The 26,788-nt window shown below is 50.8% G+C and overlaps 1 protein-coding gene and 1 long non-coding RNA gene across 7 annotated transcripts; one reads left to right on the plus strand and one right to left on the minus strand.

The window, feature by feature from the left end:
• Window positions 1-10,145: 10,145 nt before the first annotated feature.
• LOC148662559 (uncharacterized) lies at window positions 10,146-22,136 on the minus strand. Of its 6 annotated transcripts, XM_088631259.1 has the most exons (9): window positions 21,637-21,781; window positions 19,396-19,434; window positions 18,368-18,475; window positions 15,934-15,984; window positions 14,610-14,657; window positions 13,147-13,248; window positions 12,099-12,164; window positions 11,930-12,007; window positions 10,971-11,178 (listed from the first exon to the last, which is right to left on the minus strand). In XM_088631259.1, the coding sequence occupies exons 1-9, from the start codon at window positions 21,716-21,718 to the stop codon at window positions 11,105-11,107; spliced, it is 648 nt and encodes a 215-aa protein (XP_088487385.1). In that variant the 5' UTR covers window positions 21,719-21,781; the 3' UTR covers window positions 10,971-11,104. The 6 variants fall into 6 exon arrangements, 5 of the variants coding, with proteins under 5 accessions (XP_088487384.1, XP_088487385.1, XP_088487386.1 ...); XM_088631258.1 differs by lacking the exon at window positions 14,610-14,657 and having other exon boundaries at window positions 10,146-11,178; window positions 12,099-12,236; window positions 21,637-22,103; XM_088631260.1 differs by lacking the exon at window positions 14,610-14,657.
• Window positions 22,137-25,872: 3,736 nt separating this feature from the next.
• Window positions 25,873-26,230, plus strand: LOC148662560 (uncharacterized). The gene is made up of 2 exons (XR_015936383.1): window positions 25,873-25,935; window positions 25,992-26,230. It is a non-coding gene; the product is annotated as an uncharacterized LOC148662560 (long non-coding RNA).
• Window positions 26,231-26,788: the final 558 nt, after the last annotated feature.

Below are 26,788 nucleotides of genomic sequence, written 5' to 3' on the forward strand. Positions count from 1 at the left end.
GGACAATGCCTTGACAGGAAAAGAACAGCTGTAGCACTCTTGGTTACTGGAGGGTCCCGGTGCCATCCGATCTGTCTGGAGGTCTCTGTTGTCTCTCTCTCTCTCTCCTGTCCTGTTGTGTGCGTTTATTTCTGAGAGATCCTCTGTGATCTCCCCTGCCTCAGTGTGTTTCCTGTCCTGTTGTGTTTATTTCTCAAGAGATTCTCTGTGCTCTCCTCTCTCTCGCTGTGTCTCCTGTCCTATTGTGCGCTTATTTCTGATTCTCTGTGATCGCCACTCTCTCACTGTGTCTCCTGTCCTGCTGTGTGCTTATTTCAGAGGATCTCTCAGAAATGTGAGTGATCTCCTCTCTCTCTCTCACTGTGTCTCCTGTCCTATTGTGCGCTTATTTCTGATTCTCTGTGATCTCCTCTCTCTCACTGTGTCTCCTTTCCTGCTGTGTGCTTATGTCTGAGAGATCCTCTGTGATCTCCTCTCTCTCTCACCGTGTCTCCTGTCCTGTTGCGTGTGTTTATTTCCGAGAGATTCTCTGTGATCTCCTCCCTCTCGCTGTCTGCAGGTCTTTGCTTAAAGGAAAGCTCTTCAAGTTTCTTTAGGCATTTAGCAGAAATCACATGGCGAGGAGGAACAGATTGCAACACCAAGACAGATCGACCTTGAAAAGTAGCCTCTCAGGCTCGGAACAGGAAGTCAGGCTTTCGTCTCATTGTTTCACTGAAAGGGCAGCACAGTGGCGCAGTGCTGGGGCCCTGGGTTCAGTTCTGGACCGGGGGGTGCAGTCTGTGTGGAGTTTGCATGTTCTCCCTGCGTTTCCTCTGGGTGCTCTGGTTTCCTCTCATAATCCAAAGACATGCTGGTGGGTTGGTGGGCTTCTGGGATAATTGGCCCAGGTGTGTGTGTGTGTGTGTGTCTGTGTGTGTCCTGTGATGGACTGGTGTCCTGTCCAGGGTGTGTGTGTGTGTGTGTGTGTGTGTGTCCTGTGATGGACTGGTGTCCTGTCCAGGGTGTGTGAGTGTGTGTGTCCTGTGATGGACTGCTGTCCTGTCCAGGGTGTGTGAGTGTGTGTGTGTCCTGTGATAGACTGGTGTCCTGTCCAGGGTGTGTGAGTGTGTGTGTGTGTCCTGTGATGGATTGGTGTCCTGTCCAGGGTGTGTGAGTGTGTGTGTGTGTCCTGTGATGGACTGGTGTCCTGTCCAGGGTGTGTGAGTGTGTGTGTCCTGTGATGGACTGCTGTCCTGTCCAGGGTGTGTGAGTGTGTGTGTCCTGTGATGGACTGCTGTCCTGTCCAGGGTGTGTGAGTGTGTGTGTGTCCTGTGATGGACTGCTGTCCTGTCCAGGGTGTGTGAGTGTGTGTGTCCTGTGATGGACTGCTGTCCTGTCCAGGGTGTGTGAGTGTGTGTGTGTCTTGTGATGGACTGCTGTCCTGTCCAGGGTGTGTGAGTGTGTGTGTGTCCTGTGATGGACTGCTGTCCTGTCCAGGGTGTGTGAGTGTGTGTGTGTGTCCTGTGATGGACTGCTGTCCTGTCCAGGGTGTGTGAGTGTGTGTGTCCTGTGATGGACTGCTGTCCTGTCCAGGGTGTGTGAGTGTGTGTGTGTCCTGTGATGGACTGCTGTCCTGTCCAGGGTGTGTGAGTGTGTGTGTCCTGTGATGGACTGGTGTCCTGTCCAGGGTGTGTGTGTGTGTGTGTGTCCTGTGATGGACTGCTGTCCTGTCCAGGGTGTGTGAGTGTGTGTGTGTCCTGTGATGGACTGCTGTCCTGTCCAGGGTGAGCCCTGCCTTGTGCCTGTTGCTTGCTGAGACAGACTCCAGCTCCCCCAGTCTGTGACCCTGTCCTGGAGAGAGAGCCGTTACTGAAAGTGATCAAAGATATTAATGGGCAGTGGTGCAACATTCATCCAGCACAGGAGAGGATGAAAGACATTTTATCTGTTTTATTTTCTAAACAGGAATTAAACACGACACACACATTGAGTTTAACAGCGTCCAAGCAGTGCCACTCTCATGTAGAACACAAATCTCTTTTCACCCGACAGGCACTTGAATTCATGAAAAATACACATATAATGCACGTCCTGTCCATTAAAGGATTTAAAGGCAATGTGTTTGCATGTGAAATATTTAAGCAAGGGCTGGATAATAAGCCTGGAATATAACATAATAATAAAAAGATCACTTTATTAACCCTTTACAATGTCTGGCATGAGGAATCGGTCCTGTCGCAGACCCCAGCTGGCTCTCCAGGAGACACACAGACAGGGGGAGAGAGAGAAGCTGGGGGTCAGAGCGCAGGGGCAGACATTGTACAGCGCCACCTGGAGCAGCTGGGGTTCAGGGCCTCGCTCAGGGGGGGCCCCAACGGAGTAGGATTCCTCTGCCGGCCGCGGGATTCGAACCGGCAAACCCCTCCCAGCCCCCGGCGCAGAGATCCTGAGCTACAGAGCCACCACTCCGCTATATAGGCATAGACTTGAATATATAAGCGTCTACAGTGTACATCTGGAATATAAAAGCATTCTGGACGCAGGTTCTGAGTCCATAAAAATAGAGTTCGTTAAAAAAAAAACGTCCGTAGGAGGAGCTGTTGAGACGGTCCAGTAACGAGCTGGCGTGCGTCGTTAAGAGCCGACTGGACAGACACCCAGGGCAGGCCGCAGGCCGAGACGGGAGCCCCGGGACACGGGCCGCCAGTGTCCGCTCTCCGACCGGCAGGGGAAGGGGGCTCTCGCTCAAGCCCCAGACCCAGCTCCTGATGAAGAGTGGGCACCTGTCAGGTGAGGAAGACCTTCCTCGAAGTGTCTAAGACTGTGACTTAGTCCGCTGTGGAGAGCCACGGTATGGAAGGCCGACTGCAAGCATATTATCTGACTTTCTGATCTTAACGCTACAACTGCAGGACGTCCAGCTCATTTCACCCCTTTTATTTATATACGTCCTCTTGTCTGTATACATCTCACCCCTGACAGCCCTCTCCCCACACTGGAGCCCAGCAGGTGTGAGCCTGGCCAGTACCTGGAGGGGAGACTCCTGGGAAAAACTAAGGCTGCTGCTGGGAGAGGTGTGAGTGGGGCCAGCAGGGGGCGCTCTCACCCTGCGGTCTGTGTGGGTCCTGATGCCCCAGTATAGTGAGAGTATAGTATAGTATAGTGAGAGGTCCTGACTGCCGGGGGCAGTTGAAATGCAGGCGGGGGTGGGGGGGGGTGACTCTTTACACAGAGAGTGGTGGGGGTGGGGAACAAGCTGCCCAGCCCTGTGGTTGAAGCCGATACCCTGGCTTCTCTCCAGACACAGCTGGGTGAGCTCCTCCAGTCAGGACAGGGGGCTCTACTGTACACAGAGGGTGGTGGGGGTGGGGAACAAGCTGCCCAGCCGTGTGGCTGAAGCCGACACCCTGGCTCTTCTTTACACAAAGGGGGGTGGGGGGGTGGAACAAGCTGGATGAGACCCCTGGATTAGGTACTGTAACTCCTAACGACCAAACAGGCTCCTCACCTGTATCACATCTTACGTTCTATCAGAAAAACAGAAAAATCAGAAAAACAGGGGGACACGAACTACCAGAGGAAGTGAAAGAATTGGTATTTTCCTGCCTTGCCTCATCACCTAGAACCAAAAAAAAAAAAAAAACGGATGTTCTGGTCGTGCTGGAGAGCCGCTTTGAGAGGGTAAATAAAGATCTGATGCAAGCCCCCGACGGTCCTTCCTCACAAAGACGGGAGGAGAAACCCGCGCTTGTGGGGGGAAGAGCAGACACTTTCCCAACAGACTCCCATCGTGCCCTCTACCGCAGGCTGGTGGAAATGAAGAGGGCGTTCGGCCGCGGGCCGATCCACCCCGCCGGGCGACGGGGGGGGGGCGCCACAGGAGGTCCAACGCACCCGCCTCGCGTCTGGGCAGAGGCCACGCTGACAGGGGACCAGTTTCTGGACTGAGCAGTAAACTTACACATCTGTTCTCTTTCTTTTTCCCCGGTTTACAACCGTTTTTTGTGCGATACATGCCCGGGACCCGTGCAATACCGTTATATTATATATCTATATTTACATTCATGTGTGGGATTCGATTTGTCTGCGTGCTGTGCTGTTCTAGTTTGTTCTTCGTGTGTCCTGGACTGTGAGAAACTATTTTAGTACCACCCCTGACTGTACTGATTGTATTGTATTGTATTATTATTACTATTTTAGTACCACCCCTGACTGTACTGATTGTATTGTATTATTATTATTATTATTACTATTTTAGTACCACCCCTGACTGTACTGATTGTATTGTATTATTATTATTATTACTATTTTAGTACCACCCCTGACTGTACTGATTGTATTGTATTATTATTATTACTATTTTAGTACCACCCCTGACTGTACTGATTGTATTGTATTATTATTATTATTATTACTATTTTAGTACCACCCCTGACTGTACTGATTGTATTGTATTATTATTATTATTACTATTTTAGTACCACCCCTGACTGTACTGATTGTATTGTATTATTATTATTATTATTACTATTTTAGTACCACCCCTGACTGTACTGATTGTATTGTATTATTATTATTATTACTATTTTAGTACCACCCCTGACTGTACTGATTGTATTGTATTATTATTACTATTTTAGTACCACCCCTGACTGTACTGATTGTATTGTATTGTATTATTATTATTATTATTACTATTTTAGTACCACCCCTGACTGTACTGATTGTATTGTATTGTATTGTATTATTATTATTACTATTTTAGTACCACCCCTGACTGTACTGATTGTATTGTATTATTATTACTATTTTAGTACCACCCCTGACTGTACTGATTGTATTGTATTGTATTATTACTATTTTAGTACCACCCCTGACTGTACTGATTGTATTGTATTATTATTACTATTTTAGTACCACCCCTGACTGTACTGATTGTATTGTATTGTATTATTACTATTTTAGTACCACCCCTGACTGTACTGATTGTATTGTATTATTATTATAACTATTTTAGTACCACCCCTGACTGTACTGATTGTATTGTATTATTATTACTATTTTAGTACCACCCCTGACTGTACTGATTGTATTGTATTGTATTATTATTACTATTTTAGTACCACCCCTGACTGTACTGATTGTATTGTATTATTATTATTATTATTACTATTTTAGTACCACCCCTGACTGTACTGATTGTATTGTATTATTATTACTATTTTAGTACCACCCCTGACTGTACTGATTGTATTGTATTGTATTATTATTATTACTATTTTAGTACCACCCCTGACTGTACTGATTGTATTGTATTATTATTATTATTACTATTTAAGTACCACCCCTGACTGTACTGATTGTATTGTATTATCATTATTATTACTATTTTAGTACCACCCCTGACTGTACTGATTGTATTGTATTGTATTATTATTACTATTTTAGTACCACCCCTGACTGTACTGATTGTATTGTATTATTATTATTATTATTACTATTTTAGTACCACCCCTGACTGTACTGATTGTATTGTATTATTATTATTATTACTATTTTAGTACCACCCCTGACTGTACTGATTGTATTGTATTATTATTATTACTATTTTAGTACCACCCCTGACTGTACTGATTGTATTGTATTATTATTATTATTATTACTATTTTAGTACCACCCCTGACTGTACTGATTGTATTGTATTATTATTATTATTACTATTTTAGTACCACCCCTGACTGTACTGATTGTATTGTATTATTATTATTATTATTACTATTTTAGTACCACCCCTGACTGTACTGATTGTATTGTATTATTATTATTATTACTATTTTAGTACCACCCCTGACTGTACTGATTGTATTGTATTATTATTACTATTTTAGTACCACCCCTGACTGTACTGATTGTATTGTATTGTATTATTATTATTATTATTACTATTTTAGTACCACCCCTGACTGTACTGATTGTATTGTATTGTATTGTATTATTATTATTACTATTTTAGTACCACCCCTGACTGTACTGATTGTATTGTATTATTATTACTATTTTAGTACCACCCCTGACTGTACTGATTGTATTGTATTGTATTATTACTATTTTAGTACCACCCCTGACTGTACTGATTGTATTGTATTATTATTATAACTATTTTAGTACCACCCCTGACTGTACTGATTGTATTGTATTATTATTACTATTTTAGTACCACCCCTGACTGTACTGATTGTATTGTATTGTATTATTATTACTATTTTAGTACCACCCCTGACTGTACTGATTGTATTGTATTATTATTATTATTATTACTATTTTAGTACCACCCCTGACTGTACTGATTGTATTGTATTATTATTACTATTTTAGTACCACCCCTGACTGTACTGATTGTATTGTATTGTATTATTATTATTACTATTTTAGTACCACCCCTGACTGTACTGATTGTATTGTATTATTATTATTATTACTATTTAAGTACCACCCCTGACTGTACTGATTGTATTGTATTATTATTATTATTACTATTTAAGTACCACCCCTGACTGTACTGATTGTATTGTATTATTATTATTATTATTACTATTTTAGTACCACCCCTGACTGTACTGATTGTATTGTATTATTATTATTACTATTTTAGTACCACCCCTGACTGTACTGATTGTATTGTATTATTATTATTATTACTATTTTAGTACCACCCCTGACTGTACTGATTGTATTGTATTATTATTATTACTATTTTAGTACCACCCCTGACTGTACTGATTGTATTGTATTATTATTACTATTTTAGTACCACCCCTGACTGTACTGATTGTATTGTATTGTATTATTATTACTATTTTAGTACCACCCCTGACTGTACTGATTGTATTGTATTATTATTACTATTTTAGTACCACCCCTGACTGTACTGATTGTATTGTATTATTATTATTACTATTTTAGTACCACCCCTGACTGTACTGATTGTATTGTATTATTATTATTATTACTATTTTAGTACCACCCCTGACTGTACTGATTGTATTGTATTATTATTATTATTACTATTTTAGTACCACCCCTGACTGTACTGATTGTATTGTATTATTATTATTATTATTATTACTATTTTAGTACCACCCCTGACTGTACTGATTGTATTGTATTATTATTATTACTATTTTAGTACCACCCCTGACTGTACTGATTGTATTGTATTATTATTACTATTTTAGTACCACCCCTGACTGTACTGATTGTATTGTATTATTATTATTACTATTTTAGTACCACCCCTGACTGTACTGATTGTATTGTATTATTATTATTATTACTATTTAAGTACCACCCCTGACCGTACTGATTGTATTGTATTATTATTATTATTACTATTTTAGTACCACCCCTGACCGTACTGATTGTATTGTATTATTATTACTATTTTAGTACCACCCCTGACTGTACTGATTGTATTGTATTATTATTATTATTACTATTTTAGTACCACCCCTGACTGTACTGATTGTATTGTATTATTATTACTATTTTAGTACCACCCCTGACTGTACTGATTGTATTGTATTATTATTATTATTATTACTATTTTAGTACCACCCCTGACTGTACTGATTGTATTGTATTATTATTACTATTTTAGTACCACCCCTGACTGTACTGATTGTATTATTGTATTATTATTACTATTTTAGTACCACCCCTGACTGTACTGATTGTATTGTATTATCATTATTATTACTATTTTAGTACCACCCCTGACTGTACTGATTGTATTGTATTATTATTACTATTTTAGTACCACCCCTGACTGTACTGATTGTATTGTATTATTATTATTACTATTTTAGTACCACCCCTGACTGTACTGATTGTATTGTATTATTATTATTACTATTTTAGTACCACCCCTGACTGTACTGATTGTATTATTGTATTGTATTATTATTATTGAGCAGTAAACTCATTCGTTACACTGTGGCTGTGTTGTCTTAAGCTGCTGTCGCGTTGCAATTTCCCCTCACGGGATCGATAAAGTATCGAATCTCTCTATCCATGGCTTTGAAACACCGGCACCCATGCTGCTCGGCCAGACCCGATGTCGAAAGGGAAGATGGGGGGAACACGGGATTTTAACGCCCCTCAGAACGGCTCGGGGGGGGCTCGCTCGGCCACCTCGCTCCGAGCCCGTTCTCATCCCGGGATCGGGCGGCTCACAGAGGCCACCTCTCCCTTCCTGCTGTCATTCCCGGCAGCTGCCGGAAAAGATCCCGAAGAGAGATCCCCCCCCCCGCGACGGACGAAAGAAACCACATCATCTTAAATCTTAAATCTTAAATTTAAGATTTAAGCCCGTCTACATAGTATGGGTGACAGGGCCTTCTCCTGTTGTGCCCCCAAGCTCTGGAACTCTTTGCCCAAGGATATCAGAGAGTCACCTTCTCTAAACTCCTTCAAATCCAGACTCAAAACCCTCTTCTTCAAAAAAGCCTTTACTGAACTGGTTCTGTTCTGCTCTTCTTAATACCACCTTCCACGGTCTCCTCTATTGTTATTGTTGCATTGTAATTGTGTCTTATCTTGTGTAGTCTTCTTATTTATTGTTATTGATAAATAACTCTTTATTAGCCCTATACCATTTCTTGCATTAGGAATGCGTCTTTTCGCATACCCCAGCTTTTCTCCATGGAGACACAGACACACAGACAGGGAGAGAAGCTTGGGGTCAGAGCGCAGGGTCTGCCCCTGGAGCAGTTGGGGTGAAGGGCCTCGCTCAGGGGCCCAACGGAGTAGGATTCCTCTGCCAGCCGCGGGATTTGAACCGGCAACCTTCCAGTCACAGGCGCAGATCCTTACCCACAGAGCCACCGCTCCGCCCAATCATCCTGTAAAGCGCTTTGAGAAGCCACCTTTAAAGGCGCTATATAAAATAAAGTTTATTATTATTATTATTAAATCTTCGATTCGATTCCACTTCATTTGATATAGCGCCTTTCACAACAAGGTCGCCCAACCCCCCCCCCAGCACCCCGGGGCGTTTATAACACAGCCGTGTGACGACGCAGGGCGAGGTCACAAGGCGGGAAGAGCAGAACAGGCCAGGAGACAACGGGGGTTGATGGACCAAAAACTCCTCAGCGAGGAGAGAGAGCAAAAAACAGCAACCTCTCTTAACGTTATCCAAGTCTGACAACGCACCAGCAGAGGAGGAGGAGGAGGAGGAGGGGGCTTTCTTACCTGGGATTCCTCTGCAGACTGTGGCTGCTAGCAGAGTCAGAGTCAGGAGCAGCGTCATGCCGTTCCTGAAGAGTTTCAGACCCAGACGGGAAAGATCTCTCACACACACACACACACACACACACAGCCGGTCCAGGCTGCGAACCAGACAGATGAAGTCCAGGGGGAAGCGAAGGGGAGGTGGGAGTCACACCGAGAGGACCCGCAGAGCCCCTGCGACTCGGGCTTAGCCTAGACTGCTTTCCCGAGACAGGGACTCTCTCAATATCCTGTATGTATGATGGAAGGAACGTGCACTCTCCTCTCTCTCAGTGTCTCCCGTCCTGGTGTGTGTGTGTGTGTGTGTGTGTGTGTGCTCATTACCGAGGGATTCTCTGTGATCTCCTCTCTCTCTGTGTCTCCTGTCTTGTGTGGGCTTATTAATGAGGGATCCTCTGTGATCTCCTCTCCCTCTGTGCCTCCTGCCCTGTCGTGTGTTTATTCCTGAGGTATTCACTGTTAAGAAAGTGAAGGAGGCACTTCTGTACACAGAGGGTGGCGGGGGTGGGGAACAGGCTGCCCAGCAGGGTTGTTGAAGCCGATACCCTGGCTTCTCCCCAGACACAGCTGGGTGAGCTCCTCCAGTCAGGACAGGAGGCTCTTCTGTACACAGAGAGTGGTTGGGGTGGGGAACAGGCTGCCCAGCAGGGTTGCTGAAGCCGATACCCTGGCTTCTCTCCAGACACAGCTGGGTGAGCTCCTCCAGTCAGGACAGGAGGCTCTTCTGTACACAGAGAGTGGTGGGGGTGGGGAACAGGCTGCCCAGCCCTGTGGTTGAAGCCGATACCCCGGCTTCTCTCCAGACACAGCTGGGTGAGCTCCTCCAGTCAGGACAGGAGGCTCTACTGTACACAGAGGGTGATGACATCAAACAGAAAACCACCTCACAATTTTATTTTGACAGAAAACGGAGGTTATAAAAATTCAGAATCCAGAATTGGAGTAACTTCTGTTACTGTCATTACCGTGAAGTCAAGAAATTACTGTTACAGAGCCTGAAAAATCACAGTCACTTACAATCATATATTAGCACAATTCAGGACATGAAACAGAAACAAAACAGGTGAGCTGTAGCACTCAGAATCACCTTAATCGTTAACCTAAAGACTGCATACAAAATGGACAACTTTGAAAAACATATAGGTTTAGCGCAGAAGGCTAGCTGACGAAGCTATAGTTTGTCCTGATATTAATAAGCAATTTTTTGCTCCTCTCCAGACACAGCTGGGTGAGCTCCTCCAGTCAGGACAGGAGGCTCTACTGTACACAGAGGGGGGCGGGGGTGTGGAACAGGCTGCCCAGCCCTGTGGTTGAAGCCGATACCCCGGCTTCTCTCCAGACACAGCTGGGTGAGCTCCTCCAGTCAGGACAGGAGGCTCTTCTGTACACAGAGGGTGATGACATCAAACAGAAAACCGTCTCACAATTTTATTTTGACACGCGGAGGGCCTTCCTGAAACAGCTGTTCAGACACAACAGCTGACACGACACCTGCACACACAGACACACACACACACTGGACAGGACACCAGTCCATCACAGGACACACACACACACCCTGGACAGGACACCAGTCCATCACAGGACACACACACACACCCTGGACAGGACACCAGTGGACAGGTAACCAGTCCATCACAGAACACACACCCACACCCACACACCCACACACACACACACTGAAAGGCCTCAGCAGGTCGCCTGTGTACATGCATGCGTGTCTCCGCTCGCACAGTCCCACCTCGGCTGCCCACTCCCTCTCCGGAGTCTCCCCAAGACCCCATTCCTCCCCGGCGAGGAGAGCTCCGCACAGCCGGGCACAGGGAAAGAGTCAGTTCCCACCCGGTGCCGGGATCTTCGGGGCCTGGGCCAGAGCATATTCCGATCCGATCCTGGCCACCGGGTCTAGCAGCGACAGAGAAGACATCCGCCATGGTTACCATCCGCTTTATTACTACTGTTACTACAGTTTTAATTACTATTATAACGCTTGTTATTACAACCCCTGTTGTTATAAGTGTTTATTACAATCGTTATTGCTGCTAGTACTGTTGTTATTACCGTTATTACTATCGCTGTTGTTATAACTTTGTTTATTATTATCATTACTGCTGCTAGTACTGTTGTTATTACATGTATTACTATCACAGATGCTATTACTGTGGTCTTTATTATTATCGGTGCTGGTGCTGTTATTAGTTATTACTTTCACTGTTGTTATTACTGTGTTTGTTACTATCATTATTGCTGCTAGTTACTGTTATTACAGTTCTTACTATCACTGTTGTTATAACTGTGTTTATTACTATCATTATTACTGCTAGAACTATTATTACAGTTATTACTATCGCTGTTGTTATAACTGTGCTTATTACTATCATTATAACTGCTAGAACTATTATTAGTTATTACTATCGCTGTTGTTATAACTGTGTTTATTACTATCATTATTGCTGCTAGAACTATTATTAGTTATTACTATCGCTGTTGTTATAACTGTGCTTATTACTATCATTATTGCTGCTAGTACTGTTGTTATTACATGTATTACTATGCACTGATGCCATCACTGCGGTCATTATTATTACTGTTGTTATTACAGTTACTACTATAACCGGGCCCTGCAGGCTGCGAACATCCGTTCATCCGACCACACCTGCGCTCTGCTCGCGGACGCCTCCGGACCCGGGATCCCCGACTTCTTCATACAGGTGCTCGGGTCTGGCCTGCCGCCCTGCGAGCGGCGAAGGACGAGGAGAGGTCAGAGGGGTCGGCGCCAGCCAGTGTGTGTGTGTGTGTGTGTGTGTGTGTGTGTGTGTGCTCACCTGTTCCTGCCACCTGCTGCGGGGCCTGGGCCAGGACGTAACCGGGTTCGATACGGACAGCCGACTCTGGTTAAGAACGAACAAGACTTCATCAGCATCCTCATCCTCACCACACAGGTTCGCTACTGACGGTCGACGCTGGCAGGCACACACAAGACATCATCATCATCATCATCATCATCACACAGGCTCACCACTGACGGTCGACGCTGGCAGGCACACACAAGACCTCATCATCATCCTCATCCTCACCACACAGGCTCACCACTGACGGTGGACGCTGGCAGTCACACACAAGACCTCATCATCATCATCATCATCACACAGGCTCACCACTGACGGTCGACGCTGGCAGGCACACACAAGACCTCATCATCATCATCATCATCACACAGGCTCACCACTGACGGTCGACGCTGGCAGGCACACACAAGACCTCATCATCATCATCATCATCACACAGGCTCACCACTGACGGTCGACGCTGGCAGGCACACACAAGACCTCATCATCATCGTCATCATCATCACACAGGCTCACCACTGACGGTCGACGCTGGCAGGCACACACAAGACCTCATCATCATCGTCATCATCATCCTCACCACACAGGCTCACCACTGACGGTCGACACTGGCAGGCACACAAGACCTCATCATCATCATCCTCACCACACAGGTTCACTACTCACGGTCGACGCTGGCAGGCACACACAAGACCTCATCATCATCATCATCATCACACAGGCTCACCACTGACGGTCGACGCTGGCAGGCACACAAGAGACCTCATCATCATCCTCATCCTCACCACACAGGCTCACCACTGACGGTCGACGCTGGCAGGCACACAAGAGACCTCATCATCATCCTCATCCTCACCACACAGGCTCACCACTGACGGTGGACGCTGCCAGGCACACACAGGACCTCATCATCATCATCATCATCACCACACAGGCTCACCACTGACGGTGGACGCTGCCAGTCACACACAGGACCCCCTCCTCATCGGGAGAGGGGCAGAGACCAGACGGGAGCGCGGCTAACCTTTCTCGCGGGTCCTCCTCCGGTGCCACAGCGCCCCCAGCAGAGCCAGGAGGAGCAGCAGCAGCACGCCGGTCCCCAGCGAGGCGGAGATCGCCGCCCTCCCTGCGGGAACAGCGCAGTGCACCCTGAGCGCCCTGTAACACGGCACGGCGCCGGGCGGCTCGGCCTTCGCTGAGCTTACGGGCAGAGATATCTCCCAGTTCCCTCAACACTGTTATCCCCTCCTGATCCCCTACAGTGTTCACTGAGGCCTGAAAGGAGCTATATCTCTCAGTCACCTCAACACCATTATCCCCTCCTGAACCCCTACAGTGTTCAGTGAGGCCTGAAAGGAGCTATATCTCTCAGTCACCTCAACACCATTATCCCCTCCTGATCCCCTACAGTGTTCACTGAGGCCTGAAAGGAGCTATATCTCTCAGTCACCTCAACACCATTATCCCCTCCTGAACCCCTACAGTGTTCACTGAGGCCTGAAAGGAGCTATATCTCTCAGTCACCTCAACACCATTATCCCCTCCTGAACCCCTACAGTGTTCAGTGAGGCCTGAAAGGAGCTATATCTCTCAGTCACCTCAACACCATTATCCCCTCCTTGACCCCAACAGTGTTCAGTGAGGCCTGAAAGGAGCTACTGTATATCTCTCAGTTCCCTCAACACTATCATCCCCTCCTTGACCCCAACAGTGTTCAGTGAGGCCTGAAAGGAGCAATATCTCTCAACACCATATCAGTCAACTCAACACCATTATCCCCTCCTGAACCCCTACAGCCTGTGTTCAGTGAGGCCTGAAAGGAGCTACTGTATATCTCAGTTTCCTCAACACTATTATCCCCTCCCGGACCCCTACAGTGTTCACTGAGGCCTGAAAGGAGCTATATCTCTCAGTCACCTCAACACCATTATCCCCTCCTGAACCCCTACAGTGTTCAGTGAGGCCTGAAAGGAGCTATATCTCTCAGTCACCTCAACACCATTATCCCCTCCTTGACCCCAACAGTGTTCAGTGAGGCCTGAAAGGAGCTACTGTATATCTCTCAGTTCCCTCAACACTATCATCCCCTCCCGGACCCCAACAGTGTTCAGTGAGGCCTGAAAGGAGCAATATCTCTCAGTCAACTCAACACCATTATCCCCTCCTGAACCCCTACAGCCTGCGTTCACTGAGGCCTGAAAGGAGCTATATCTCTCAGTTCCCTCAACACTATTATCCCCTCCTTGACCCCAACAGTGTTCAGTGAGGCCTGAAAGGAGCAATATCTCTCAGTCAACTCAACACCATTATCCCCTCCTGAACCCCTACAGCCTGTGTTCAGTGAGGCCTGAAAGGAGCTACTGTATATCTCTCAGTTCCCTTAACACTATCATCCCCTCCCGGACCCCTACAGTGTTCAGTGAGACGTCACGACCGACCCCCCAGCCCGGACCCGAAGGCTCCGCTCCTCCACTCCACGATACTCACGGGATGGCGGACTGTCGGGAGCCGAGCCTGCTCCACTGGTCAGGGACCCTGGAGTGGGACAGGAAGTGACATCGCCGCCGCGTTTCAGAACGTGTCACATCATCAGTGACATTTTTGCAGCCCCAAAACACACTACTATAGGAGAAAAATCTAAACGCCCTTTTTTCCTGGATCTCTTGATTTACGAACAACTGGCAAACAACAACATCGATGAAAAACTGTTCCCGTGGGGCTTTGTTTGAGCATACATGAGGAAGACCTTGACTTCATTTGTCAGAAATACACTGCATAAAACTCTGCAGAAGCCTACAAAACACCAACACGTCCTGCAGGGCAAAACTGATATTCCAGAGACTCAGTACTTATACAGACGCATTTATATTGACCTCGTCTTACTATCTGTGCAGCTCCCGGTAAGGATGTTCAGCTCCAGAAACCGTTTTTTTTTTGGGTAACTGTTTTTCACTTTTAATGGCAGTAGATACTTATCAAGAAAACAGATCCAAACGAGAAGACGCGATCTGGTGGATCCAGCCATGTTTGGTAGCTGGTAACTGAGGAGCTCACCCAGCTGTGTCCTGAGAGAAGCCGGGGTATCGGCTTCAACCACAGGGGCTGGGCGGCTTGTTCCCCACCCCCACCCCCCTCTGTGTACAGAAGAGCCTCCTGTCCTGACTGGAGGAGCTCACCCAGCTGTGTCCCGAGAGAAGCCGGGGTATCGGCTTCAACCACAGGGCTGGGCAGCTTGTTCCACACCCCCGCCCCCCTCTGTGTACAGAAGAGCCCCCTGTCCTGACTGGAGGAGCTCACCCAGCTGTGTCTGGAGAGGAGCCGGGGTATCGGCTTCAACCACAGGGGCTGGGCGGCTTGTTCCCCACCCCCGCCCCCCTCTGTGTAGATCAGTGTCTCCCCTTCTTGCGACGCTGTTCTCGGCATTGCTTAGCGCGCAGGAACACTTTTTTCCCCTCATATAAAGAGAGCACTGTACTTATTTCACAAGACAACGTAAAACAGTTGTTGTACACGGGATGAAATGCTGTAGGACTCTGCAAACAAAAAACAAAAAAAGCCTCATGGATGAAACCGCAGAACATACTGAAGTCAGCGCTGTGCAGAGGTGGCGGATTCGAATTTTTCAATTAAGGTCTGCTGGATTTCTGGAAAGGAAAAACCCTTGCGTGGAGTGTGATGTAACGCAGGGGTAATGACTTTAAGGTTCAGGGTAGTCCACAGGCGACAGGGCAGGCGCCTGCTGGTTACGGCCGTGAACTCTGAAGAACCGGGACAGCTTCCCCTGACGGGACCTGCTCGAACCCGTGCTCACCGTGACTGCCGGTTGTGAACAGGGAGGGGCCGGGGCAACACGTAGCCGATGCTGAAAACAAGCAGACGACCGGTGAAGAGAGACTGGAAAACCCACAATCCCACTTTCCACCACAAGGTGGAGACTCGGGCTCTGTTTCAGAGAGCAGCGGCCCTAATGGACAACGGTGAGAACTACAGAAAGGCTGCAAGCCCTTCGGCCTGTCTGGGGGTTAGTAGGTAACTTATACGAGGAGCTCACCCAGCTGTGTCCTGAGAGGAGCCAGGGTATCGGCTTCAACCACAGGGCTGGGCGGCTTGTTCCCCACCCCCGCCACCCCTCTGTGTACAGAAGAGCCTCCTGTCCTGACTGGAGGAGCTCACCCAGCTGTGTCTGGAGAGAAGCCAGGGTATCGGCTTCAACCATACCAGCTTCTCATCCAGCTGTCTTGAGAGCACAGCGTACATGCAGTGCCTATGCATTACAGCATCTCTAGTCGTGGATAACTCATGGTTGGCCAGCTCTGATTGACCCCCCTGCAGTGCCTATGGATCCCTGTGTAGCTCGTTGTGGATAACTCATGGTTGGCCAGCTCTGATTGACCCCCCTGCAGTGCCTATGGATCCCTGTGTAGCTCGTTGTGGATAACTCATGGTTGGCCAGCTCTGATTGACCCCCCTGCAGTGCCTATGGATCCCTGTGTAGCCCGCTGTGGATAACTCATGGTTGGCCAGCTCTGATTGACCCCCCTGCAGTGCCTATGGATCCCTGTGTAGCCCGTTGTGGATAACTCATGGTTGGCCAGCTCTGATTGACCCCCCTGCAGTGCCTATGGATCCCTGTGTAGCCCGTTGTGGATAACTCATGGTTGGCCAGCTCTGATTGACCCCTCCTGTAGTGCCTATGGATCCCTGTGTAGCCCGTTGTGGATAACTCATGGTTGGCCAGCTCTGACTGACCCCCCTGCAGTGCCTATGGATCCCTGTGTAGCTCGTTGTGGATAACTCATGGTTGGCCAGCTCTGATTGACCCCCCTGCAGTGCCTATGGATCCCTGTGTAGCTCGTTGTGGATAACTCATGGTTGGCCAGCTCTGATTGACCCCCCTGCAGTGCCTATGGATCCCTGTGTAGCTCGTTGTGGATAACTCATGGTTGGCCAGCTCTGATTGACCCCCCTGCAGTGCCTATGGATCCCTGTGTAGCCCGCTGTGGATAACTCATGGTTGGCCAGCTCTGATTGACCCCCCTGCAGTGCCTATGGATCCCTGTGTAGCCCGTTGTGGATAACTCATGGTTGGCCAGCTCTGATTGACCCCCCTGCAGTGCCTATGGATCCCTGTGTAGCCCGTTGTGGATAACTCATGGTTGGCCAGCTCTGATTGACCCCTCCTGTAGTGCCTATGGATCCCTGTGTAGCCCGTTGTGGATAACTCATGGTTGGCCAGCTCTGATTGACCCCTCCTGCAGTGCCTATGGATCCCTGTGTAGCCCGTTGTGGATAACTCATGGTTGGCCAGCTCTGATTGACCCCCCTGCAGTGCCTATGGATCCCTGTGTAGCCCGTTGTGGATAACTCATGGTTGGCCAGCTCTGATTGACCCCTCCTGTAGTGCCTATGGATCCCTGTGTAGCTCATTGTGGATAACTCATGGTTGGCCAGCTCTGATTGACCCCCCTGCAGTGCCTATGGATCCCTGTGTAGCTCGTTGTGGATAACTCATGGTTGGCCAGCTGCGACTGACCGCCCCTGCAGTGCCTATGGATCCCTGTGTAGCCCGTTGTGGATAACTCATGGTTGGCCAGCTCTGATTGACCCCCCTGCAGTGCCTATGGATCCCTGTGTAGCTCGTTGTGGATAACTCATGGTTGGCCAGCTCTGATTGACCCCCCTGCAGTGCCTATGGATCCCTGTGTAGCTCGTTGTGGATAACTCATGGTTGGCCAGCTCTGATTGACCCCCCTGCAGTGCCTATGGATCCCTGTGTAGCTCGTTGTGGATAACTCATGGTTGGCCAGCTCTGATTGACCCCCCTGCAGTGCCTATGGATCCCTGTGTAGCTCGTTGTGGATAACTCATGGTTGGCCAGCTCTGATTGACCCCTCCTGCAGTGCCCATGGATCCCTGTGTAGCCCACTGTGGATAACTCATGGTTGGCCAGCTCTGATTGACCCCCCTGCAGTGCCTATGGATCCCTGTGTAGCTCGTTGTGGATAACTCATGGTTGGCCAGCTCTGATTGACCCCTCCTGCAGTGCCTATGGATCCCTGTGTAGCCCGTTGTGGATAACTCATGGTTGGCCAGCTCTGATTGACCCCTCCTGTAGTGCCTATGGATCCCTGTGTAGCCCGTTGTGGATAACTCATGGTTGGCCAGCTCTGATTGACCCCCCTGCAGTGCCTATGGATCCCTGTGTAGCCCATTGTGGATAACTCATGAACGGAAGGTCACCTCACCTGGAGTCGGGCTGGGGGCGGCTCCGCTCGTGCTGGGAGCTGTGGTTGTAGTCTTGCAGCCACAGCGGTGTTTCTTGTCACAGCATTTTTTATCGTGTTTCTTGTTGCCTGGGAGAAGAAGGCGAAACGGGGCTCGTGTCAGCCGCCCTCGCCATCGCAACCTCGCGCCACACCGGAAACTGGGCTGAGATCCTCGCCCTCAGAGGATCTGCACGGCCGCCACCGCGACGAGGAGCTCTGCTCTCTTACCCCGTGCTCACTGTACTCGGCACCGTCACTGAGTAAACCTTCACAGACCCAGGTTTTAATAACACCTGCTAGACCATCAGTCCTCCTCCTCTCCAGGACCAGGACTGGACAGCCCTGCTTTAAAGACACCTGGAGACTCTGCAGACACACACACACACTGACCCCTCCAGGACCAGGACTGGACAGCCCTGCTTTAAAGACCCCTGGAGACTCTGCAGACACACACACACACTGACCCCTCCAGGACCAGGACTGGACAGCCCTGCTTTAAAGACCCCTGGAGACTCTGCAGACACACACACACACTGACCCCTCCAGGACTGGACTGGACAGCCCTGCTTTAAAGACCCCTGGAGACTCTGCAGACACACACACACACTGACCCCTCCAGGACCAGGACTGGACAGCCCTGCTTTAAAGACCCCTGGAGACTCTGCAGACACACACACACACACACACTGACCCCTCCAGGACCAGGACTGGACAGCCCTGCTTTAAAGACCCCTGGAGACTCTGCAGACACACACACTGACCCCTCCAGGACCAGGACTGGACAGTCCTGCTTTAAAGACCCCTGGAGACTCTGCAGACACACACACACACTGACCCCTCCAGGACTGGACTGGACAGCCCTGTCTTACACAGTACTGAAAGAGGAGAAGGAGATTCATTCAAGCCTCTGCATTGAACGACACCCCCACGACAATTTTCTAAACCTGTTCTTCTAGGCTTGGTCTATGAAAGTTCAAAGCATTAAGTGAAAATAAACCTGTTTTTACCTTCCTGACATCGCCGTCTGCAAGATTCGCGGTCCTCTTCTGAGCCATATGAAAGAAACAAAGCAATCGTCACTACAGCCATTTGAAAACATTGGCCCCAAAATCAGGGCTGAACGCACAGCATCTAATTTCTCTCACGACTTGAGTATCTTTCTGCATGAGCCACAATTTCTTCTTCCGCAAAATTCGGCTGTCTACATGCAGCCAAGACCGAAAGGAGTCAGCTGCTGCAGATGCTCGACAGGGAGTGCAGCTACTTGTATGAGGAACAGGCTCTGATATTGTCTCTCTACTCCGCACGGTCACAGAGTGATCTGCTAGGTCATCAGCCCCCCTCCCCTCCAGGACCAGGACTGGACAGCCCTGCTTTAAAGACTCCTGGAGACTCTGCAGACACACACACACACACTGAGCCCTCCAGGACCAGGACTGGACAGCCCTGCTTTAAAGACTCCTGGAGACTCTGCAGACACACACACACACACTGACCCCTCCAGGACCAGGACTGGACAGCCCTGCTTTAAAGACCCCTGGAGACTCTGCAGACACACACACACACTGACCCCTCCAGGACCAGGACTGGACAGCCCTGCTTTAAAGACCCCTGGAGACTCTGCAGACACACACACACTGACCCCTCCAGGACCAAGACTGGACAGCCCTGCTTTAAAGACCCCTGGAGACTCTGCAGACACACACACACACACTGACCCCTCCAGGACCAGGACTGGACAGCCCTGCTTTAAAGACCCCTGGAGACTCTGCAGACACACACACACACACTGACCCCTCCAGGAGCAGGACTGGACAGCCCTGCTTTAAAGACCCCTGGAGACTCTGCAGACACTCAGACTTATCTGAAAGAAACAAAGTTGTCGTCACTCCCCATCGATCCTCCGACACCGGGCCTCAACACGGCAGGGTACAGGAAGTGGGGCCTGCAGAGAGCCCCCAACGGCGGCTCTCACCGAGTCTCCCCGAGCTCTGCGCTCTCTCACAGCGCCGCCTCCTCTCCTGCCCCTTGCGCAAGGCCCTGAGGGTGGCATCACCGCCTGACAGGGGGGCTCGTGCGTCTCGCGCTGAATCCAGCACCGGCGGAGAGACCGGGGAGGAAGTGTTGCAAACCTGCATTTCAGCGGTTTTGTAACCTGCAACTGTCCTTACACTGCGGATTCGGGCGGTGCTTCACTCGGAAACCAAACGGCTCGTTTTACAGCACGCCCTGGACAGCCCGGCTTTAAAGACCCCTGGAGACTCTGCAGACACACACACACTGACCCCTCCAGGACCAGGACTGGACAGCCCTGCTTTAAAGACCCCTGGAGACTCTGCAGACACACACACACTGACCCCTCCAGGACCAGGACTGGACAGCCCTGCTTTAAAGACCCCTGGAGACTCTGCAGACACACACACACTGACCCCTCCAGGACCAGGACTGGACAGCCCTGCTTTAAAGACCCCTGGAGACTCTGCAGACACACACACACACTGAGCCCTCCAGGACCAGGACTGGACAGCCCTGCTTTAAAGACCCCTGGAGACTCTGCAGACACACACACACTGACCCCTCCAGGACCAGGACTGGACAGCCCTGCTTTAAAGACCCCTGGAGACTCTGCAGACACACACACAAACACACACTGACCCCTCCAGGACCAGGACTGGACAGCCCTGCTTTAAAGACCCCTGGAGACTCTGCAGACACACACACACACACACACACACACTGACCCCTCCAGGACCAGGACTGGACAGCCCTGCTTTAAAGACCCCTGGAGACTCTGCAGACACACACACAAACACACACTGACCCCTCCAGGACCAGGACTGGACAGCCCTGCTTTAAAGACCCCTGGAGACTCTGCACACACACACTGACCCCTCCAGGACCAGGACTGGACAGCCCTGCTTTAAAGACCCCTGGAGACTCTGCAGACACACACACACACACTGACCCCTCCAGGACCAGGACTGGACAGCCCTGCTTTAAAGACCCCTGGAGACACACACACACACACACACACACACACACACACACACACCGACCCCTCCAGGTCAGTAACCCACCTAGGGGGACGGCCACGCACGGCGGCCAGACTAACAGGGGGGAGACGGTCTCTCCACAATCTGGGGGGGGGGGGGGGGGTCTAGGGACGGACAGCCCCCACCTGTACCTTGAGCCCTCGAGCAAACCCCCCGTCCCCCCCCCCCCAGGTCTCGGAGACCGGGGCCACTTACCCTCGCTGTCGGAGTCGCTGCCCGGGGGGGGCAGGAGCAGCAGGAGGAAGAGGGCGACGGAGAGCCCGGCGGCCCGCGGCATGACGGCTCGTCCCGGATTCCCGGCGCGGGGGGAAGGGGTACGGGGAGGGCCCCTGTCCCGGCGCCGCTCTTTTTATAGGGCGGCCGGTTTCCTGGGCCTGCCCATCGCTTCCTGGGCCGGCGGGCAGGGGGAGGGACCTGGAAAAACGGACGCGCCGACGGCGTCTGGCCCTGAGGACGGCGCCAGCCGGCAGGCGGGACGGGAGAGCGTTGCGTCATCGCCACCCGACCTCATCGAGGGGCCGTTCGGGACTTCACACTCGGCTGTCGGGGGCCCAGCCGCCCCCGGGGGGGTCAGCTTCCCAGTGAGGGGTCCCCAATCCTGGTGCTGGGGACCCCTGTCCCGAGAGTCTCATAGCTCAGGGGTCCCCCAGTCAAGTGAGTCTTATAGCTCAGGGGTCCCCAGTCCAGTGAGTCTTACAGCTCAGGGGTCCCCCAGTCCAGTGAGTCTTATAGCTTGGGGGACCCCAGTCCAGTGAGTCTTACAGCTCAGGGGTCCCCAGTCCAGTGAGTCTTACAGCTCAGGGGTCCCCAGTCCAGTGAGTCTCACAGCTCAGGGGTCCCCCAGTCCAGTGAGTCTTATAGATCAGGGGTCCCCCAGTCCAGTGAGTCTTATAGCTCAGGGGTCCCCCAGTCCAGTGAGTCTCACAGCTCAGGGGTCCCCCAGTCCAGTGAGTCTCACAGCTCAGGGGTCCCCCAGTCCAGTGAGTCTTATAGCTCAGGGGTCCCCCCAGTCCAGTGAGTCTTATAGCTCAGGGGTCCCCAGTCCAGTGAGTCTTATAGCTCAGGGGTCCCCCAGTGCAGTGAGTCTTATAGCTCAGGGGTCCCCCAGTGCAGTGAGTCTTATAGCTCAGGGGTCCCCAGTCCAGTGAGTCTTATAGCTCAGGGGACCCCAGTCCAGTGAGTCTTATAGCTCAGGGGTCCCCCAGTGCAGTGAGTCTTACAGCTCAGGGGTCCCCCAGTCCAGTGAGTCTCACAGCTCAGGGGTCCCCCAGTCCAGTGAGTCTCACAGCTCAGGGGTCCCCCAGTCCAGTGAGTCTTATATCTCAGGGGTCCCCAGTCCAGTGAGTCTTATAGCTCAGGGGTCCCCAGTCCAGTGAGTCTCATAGCTCAGGGGTCCCCCAGTCCAGTGAGTCTTATAGCTCAGGGGTCCCCCAGTCCAGTGAGTCTTATAGCTCAGGGGTCCCCCAGTCCAGTGAGTCTGATAGCTCAGGGGTCCCCCAGTCCAGTGACTCTTACAGCTCAGGGGTCCCCAGTCCAGTGAGTCTTATATCTCTGGGGACCCCAGTCCAGTGAGTCTTATAGCTCAGGGGTCCCCAGTCCAGTGAGTCTGATAGCTCAGGGGTCCCCCCAGTCCAGTGAGTCTGATAGCTCAGGGGACCCCAGTCCAGTGAGTCTGATAGCTCAGGGGTCCCCAGTCCAGTGAGTCTTACAGCTCAGGGGTCCCCAGTCCAGTGAGTCTCATAGCTCAGGGGTCCCCAGTGCAGTGAGTCTCATAGCTCAGGGGTCCCCAGTCCAGTGAGTCTTATAGCTCAGGGGTCCCCCAGTGCAGTGAGTCTCATAGCTCAGGGGTCCCCAGTGCAGTGAGTCTCATAGCTCAGGGGACCCCAGTCCAGTGAGTCTCACAGCTCAGGGGTCCCCAATCCTGGTGCTGGAGACCCCAGGCCAGTGAGGCTGACAGCTCAGGGGTCCCCAGCTCTAGCCCTGGGGACCCCAGTCCAGATAACCCTACAACTGCAGCGTCTCACGCCGAACACGGCCCCCCCAGAGAGACGGGACAGGAAGCGCCGCGTCGCCACCGGCATCTCGCCAGCGCCAGAGCTCCGAGTCGTGAGCTCAGAGCGTTCACGACACGACACACGCGCAGCGCCAGCCGGCAGGCGGCACAGGGGAGCGCTGCGTCACCGGCGCCAGAGCTCATGCAGAGTCCGTTCGAGAGTCTCCCCCGTCGGGCCGGCGGACCGGGGCGCCGCGCGCCCGCCCTCCGAGCTGTCGCCGTGATCCCCGAGCGCTGGGGAGGGGGCGTTCCCCCCCTGACCTGGGAGTGATCTGGTCTGGGCTGACGTCTCCCCCCCCTGCCCTGTCACTTCCTGGGCTCTGTCACCCGCCTCGCTGGCTTCCTATGCGCGCTTGAGCAACCTGACCACCTGCGCTCTGGTTCTTGCCACACACACAGAAACACAGGCCCACAGACACACACACTCCCACAGACACACACACAGAAACACAGACCCACACACCCACACACAGAAACACAGACCCCCACACACACAGAAACACAGACCCACACACACAGAAACACAGACCCACAGACCCACAGACACACACAGAAACACAGGCCCACAGACACACACACTCCCACAGACACACACACAGAAACACAGACCCACAGACCCACACACACAGAAACACAGACCCACAGACCCACACACACAGAAACACAGACCCACACACACAGAAACACAGACCCACAGACACACACAGAAACACAGGCCCACAGACCCACACACTCCCACAGACACACACACAGAAACACAGACCCACAGACCCACACACACAGAAACACAGACCCACAGACCCACAGACACACACAGAAACACAGACCCACACACAGAAACACAGACCCACAGACACACACACTCCCACAGACACACACACAGAAACACAGACCCACACACACAGAAACACAGACCCACACACACAGAAACACAGACCCACACACACACACAGAAACACAGACCCACACACAGAATCACAGACCCACACACACAGAAACACAGACCCACACACACACACAGAAACACAGACCCACACACACAGAAACACAGACCCACACACACACACAGAAACACAGACCCACACACAGAATCACAGACCCACACACACACACAGAAACACAGACCCACACACACACACAGAAACACAGACCCCCACACACACACAGAAACACAGACCCACACAGAAACACACACAGAAACACAGATGACCCACACACATACACACACAGAAACACAGATCCCCCCCACACACACACAGAAACACAGACCCCCCCACATACATACACAGAAACACAGACCCACACACACACACATCTCCTCCCCACTGAGAGCTGCTGTGTGGGGAGCGTTCTGGCGCACTATGGCTGCCGTCGCATCATCCAGGTGGGGGCTGCACATTGGTGGTGGTGGAGGGGATTCCCCATGACCTGTCAAGCGCTTTGAGTGGAGTGTCCAGAAAAGCGCTATATAAGTGAAAGCAATTATTATAGATTAAATATTTTGATCTTATTATTATCCAAAGTGACTCGCCATTTGCCCCCCCCCTTACCCAGCTGGGTACTATCCTAGAGCAGCTGAAAGTGCAGTACCTCGCTCTCAGGTTACAGCGGCAGTCTCTCGGTCCCTGGGGGGGGGAGTTCGAACCCGCAGCCTTCTGGTGAAGAAGAGCGCAGAGCCCCGGCCTCTGCTCTCTGCTCTCTGGGGACTTCCTCCTTCTTTGCCCTGAGACGAGGAGAGAGTGAAGAGACGGAGAGGCGTGACCAGAACAGGGGGGGCTCCGGCTCCCGAGGAGAGGACGGGGTGACCCCACCGTGCTGCTCGGGCTGAGGCGTGACCCCACTGCTGAGCGACGGCGTGGGGGGGGCTTCGGATCTGCTCCACGTCCGACCTGGGCCGGTTCACCCCTCCCCCGGGGACCCCGGGGGCACCCAGCTTCCCCAGGCTCGTACTGAGGTCACGCCCGATCGGTGTGCGAGACTCCCGGGAGCCCCGAAATGCAGCCTGCGAGGAGGGTGGGCCACAAGTGGGTGGTGGTGGTGGGGGTCAGGCGCTGAAAGATCTTGACAGTGAGAGTCAGGAACAGCGAGCCTGTCTCCCAATAATGCTCCATCTGTCTACAGTATATGTCAATATTTTATAACATGTCTCTGTGGTAAAGGTCTGGAATATGTCTGTAGATTTTAGATTATTGTGATTTTCTTTGTTTCGTTTCATGTGAATTTCATTATTTTACGTGCTTTGGCAACACCGATTGGACCCATCGGTCAGGCTAATAAAGCCCCTCGAATTGAACTGAATTGAATTGACAGAGCGAGAGAGAGAGAGAGACGGGGCGATGTGGAGACAGAGAAGTTGTGTCAGGAAGTGACGGCACGCAGCAGCAGCAGAAGCGCAGGGCCGCAGGGAGAAGGAGAGAGAGGGAGAGAGAGAGAGAGGGACAGTGCAGGAGAGAGAGGAGAGCGATGGATACAGAGATACAGACAGTGCAGGAGAGAGAGGAGAGAGAGAGATGGATACTGAGATACAGACAGTGCAGGAGAGAGAGGAGAGAGATGGATACAGAGATACAGACAGTGCAGGAGAGAGAGGAGAGAGAGAGAGGTGGATACTGAGATACAGACAGTGCAGGAGAGAGAGGAGAGAGATGGATACAGAGATACAGCCAGTGCAGGAGAGAGAGGAGAGAGAGAGAGAGATGGATACTGAGATACAGCCAGTGCAGGAGAGAGAGGAGAGAGAGAGATGGATACTGAGATACAGACAGTGCAGGAGAGAGAGGAGAGAGAGAGAGATGGATACAGACATACAGCCAGTGCAGGAGAGAGAGGAGAGAGAGAGAGAGATGGACACTGAGATACAGCCAGTGCAGGAGAGAGAGGAGAGAGAGAGAGATGGATACTGAGATACAGACAGTGCAGGAGAGAGAGGAGAGAGAGAGAGATGGATACAGAGATACAGTGTAGACAGTGTAGTTCTGCCAGAGTCACAACGGGTCCCAATCCTACTGGGAGAGGGAGGAGGGAACTCAGTTGATCTGGCAGCCCAGTATGTGATCTCCTGTCCCAGCCTGAGGAACAGTGAGTCTGTCTCCCAATAATGCTCCAGCCGCCTACAGTAGATGTCAATATTTTATCATATGTCTTTGTTGTAAATGTCTGTAACATGTCTGTAGGTTTTATTTTACTTCTATTTTTTTGTTTTGTTCCATGTTAATTTTATTTGCTTTGGCAACACTGATTGTACCCATCGGTCATGCTAATAAAGCACCTTGAATTGAATTGAATTGAATTGAG

Source organism: Lepisosteus platostomus, chromosome 5 (assembly GCF_059453375.1).
Source record: "Lepisosteus platostomus isolate fLepPlt1 chromosome 5, fLepPlt1.hap1, whole genome shotgun sequence".
NCBI lineage: Eukaryota > Metazoa > Chordata > Actinopteri > Semionotiformes > Lepisosteidae > Lepisosteus > Lepisosteus platostomus.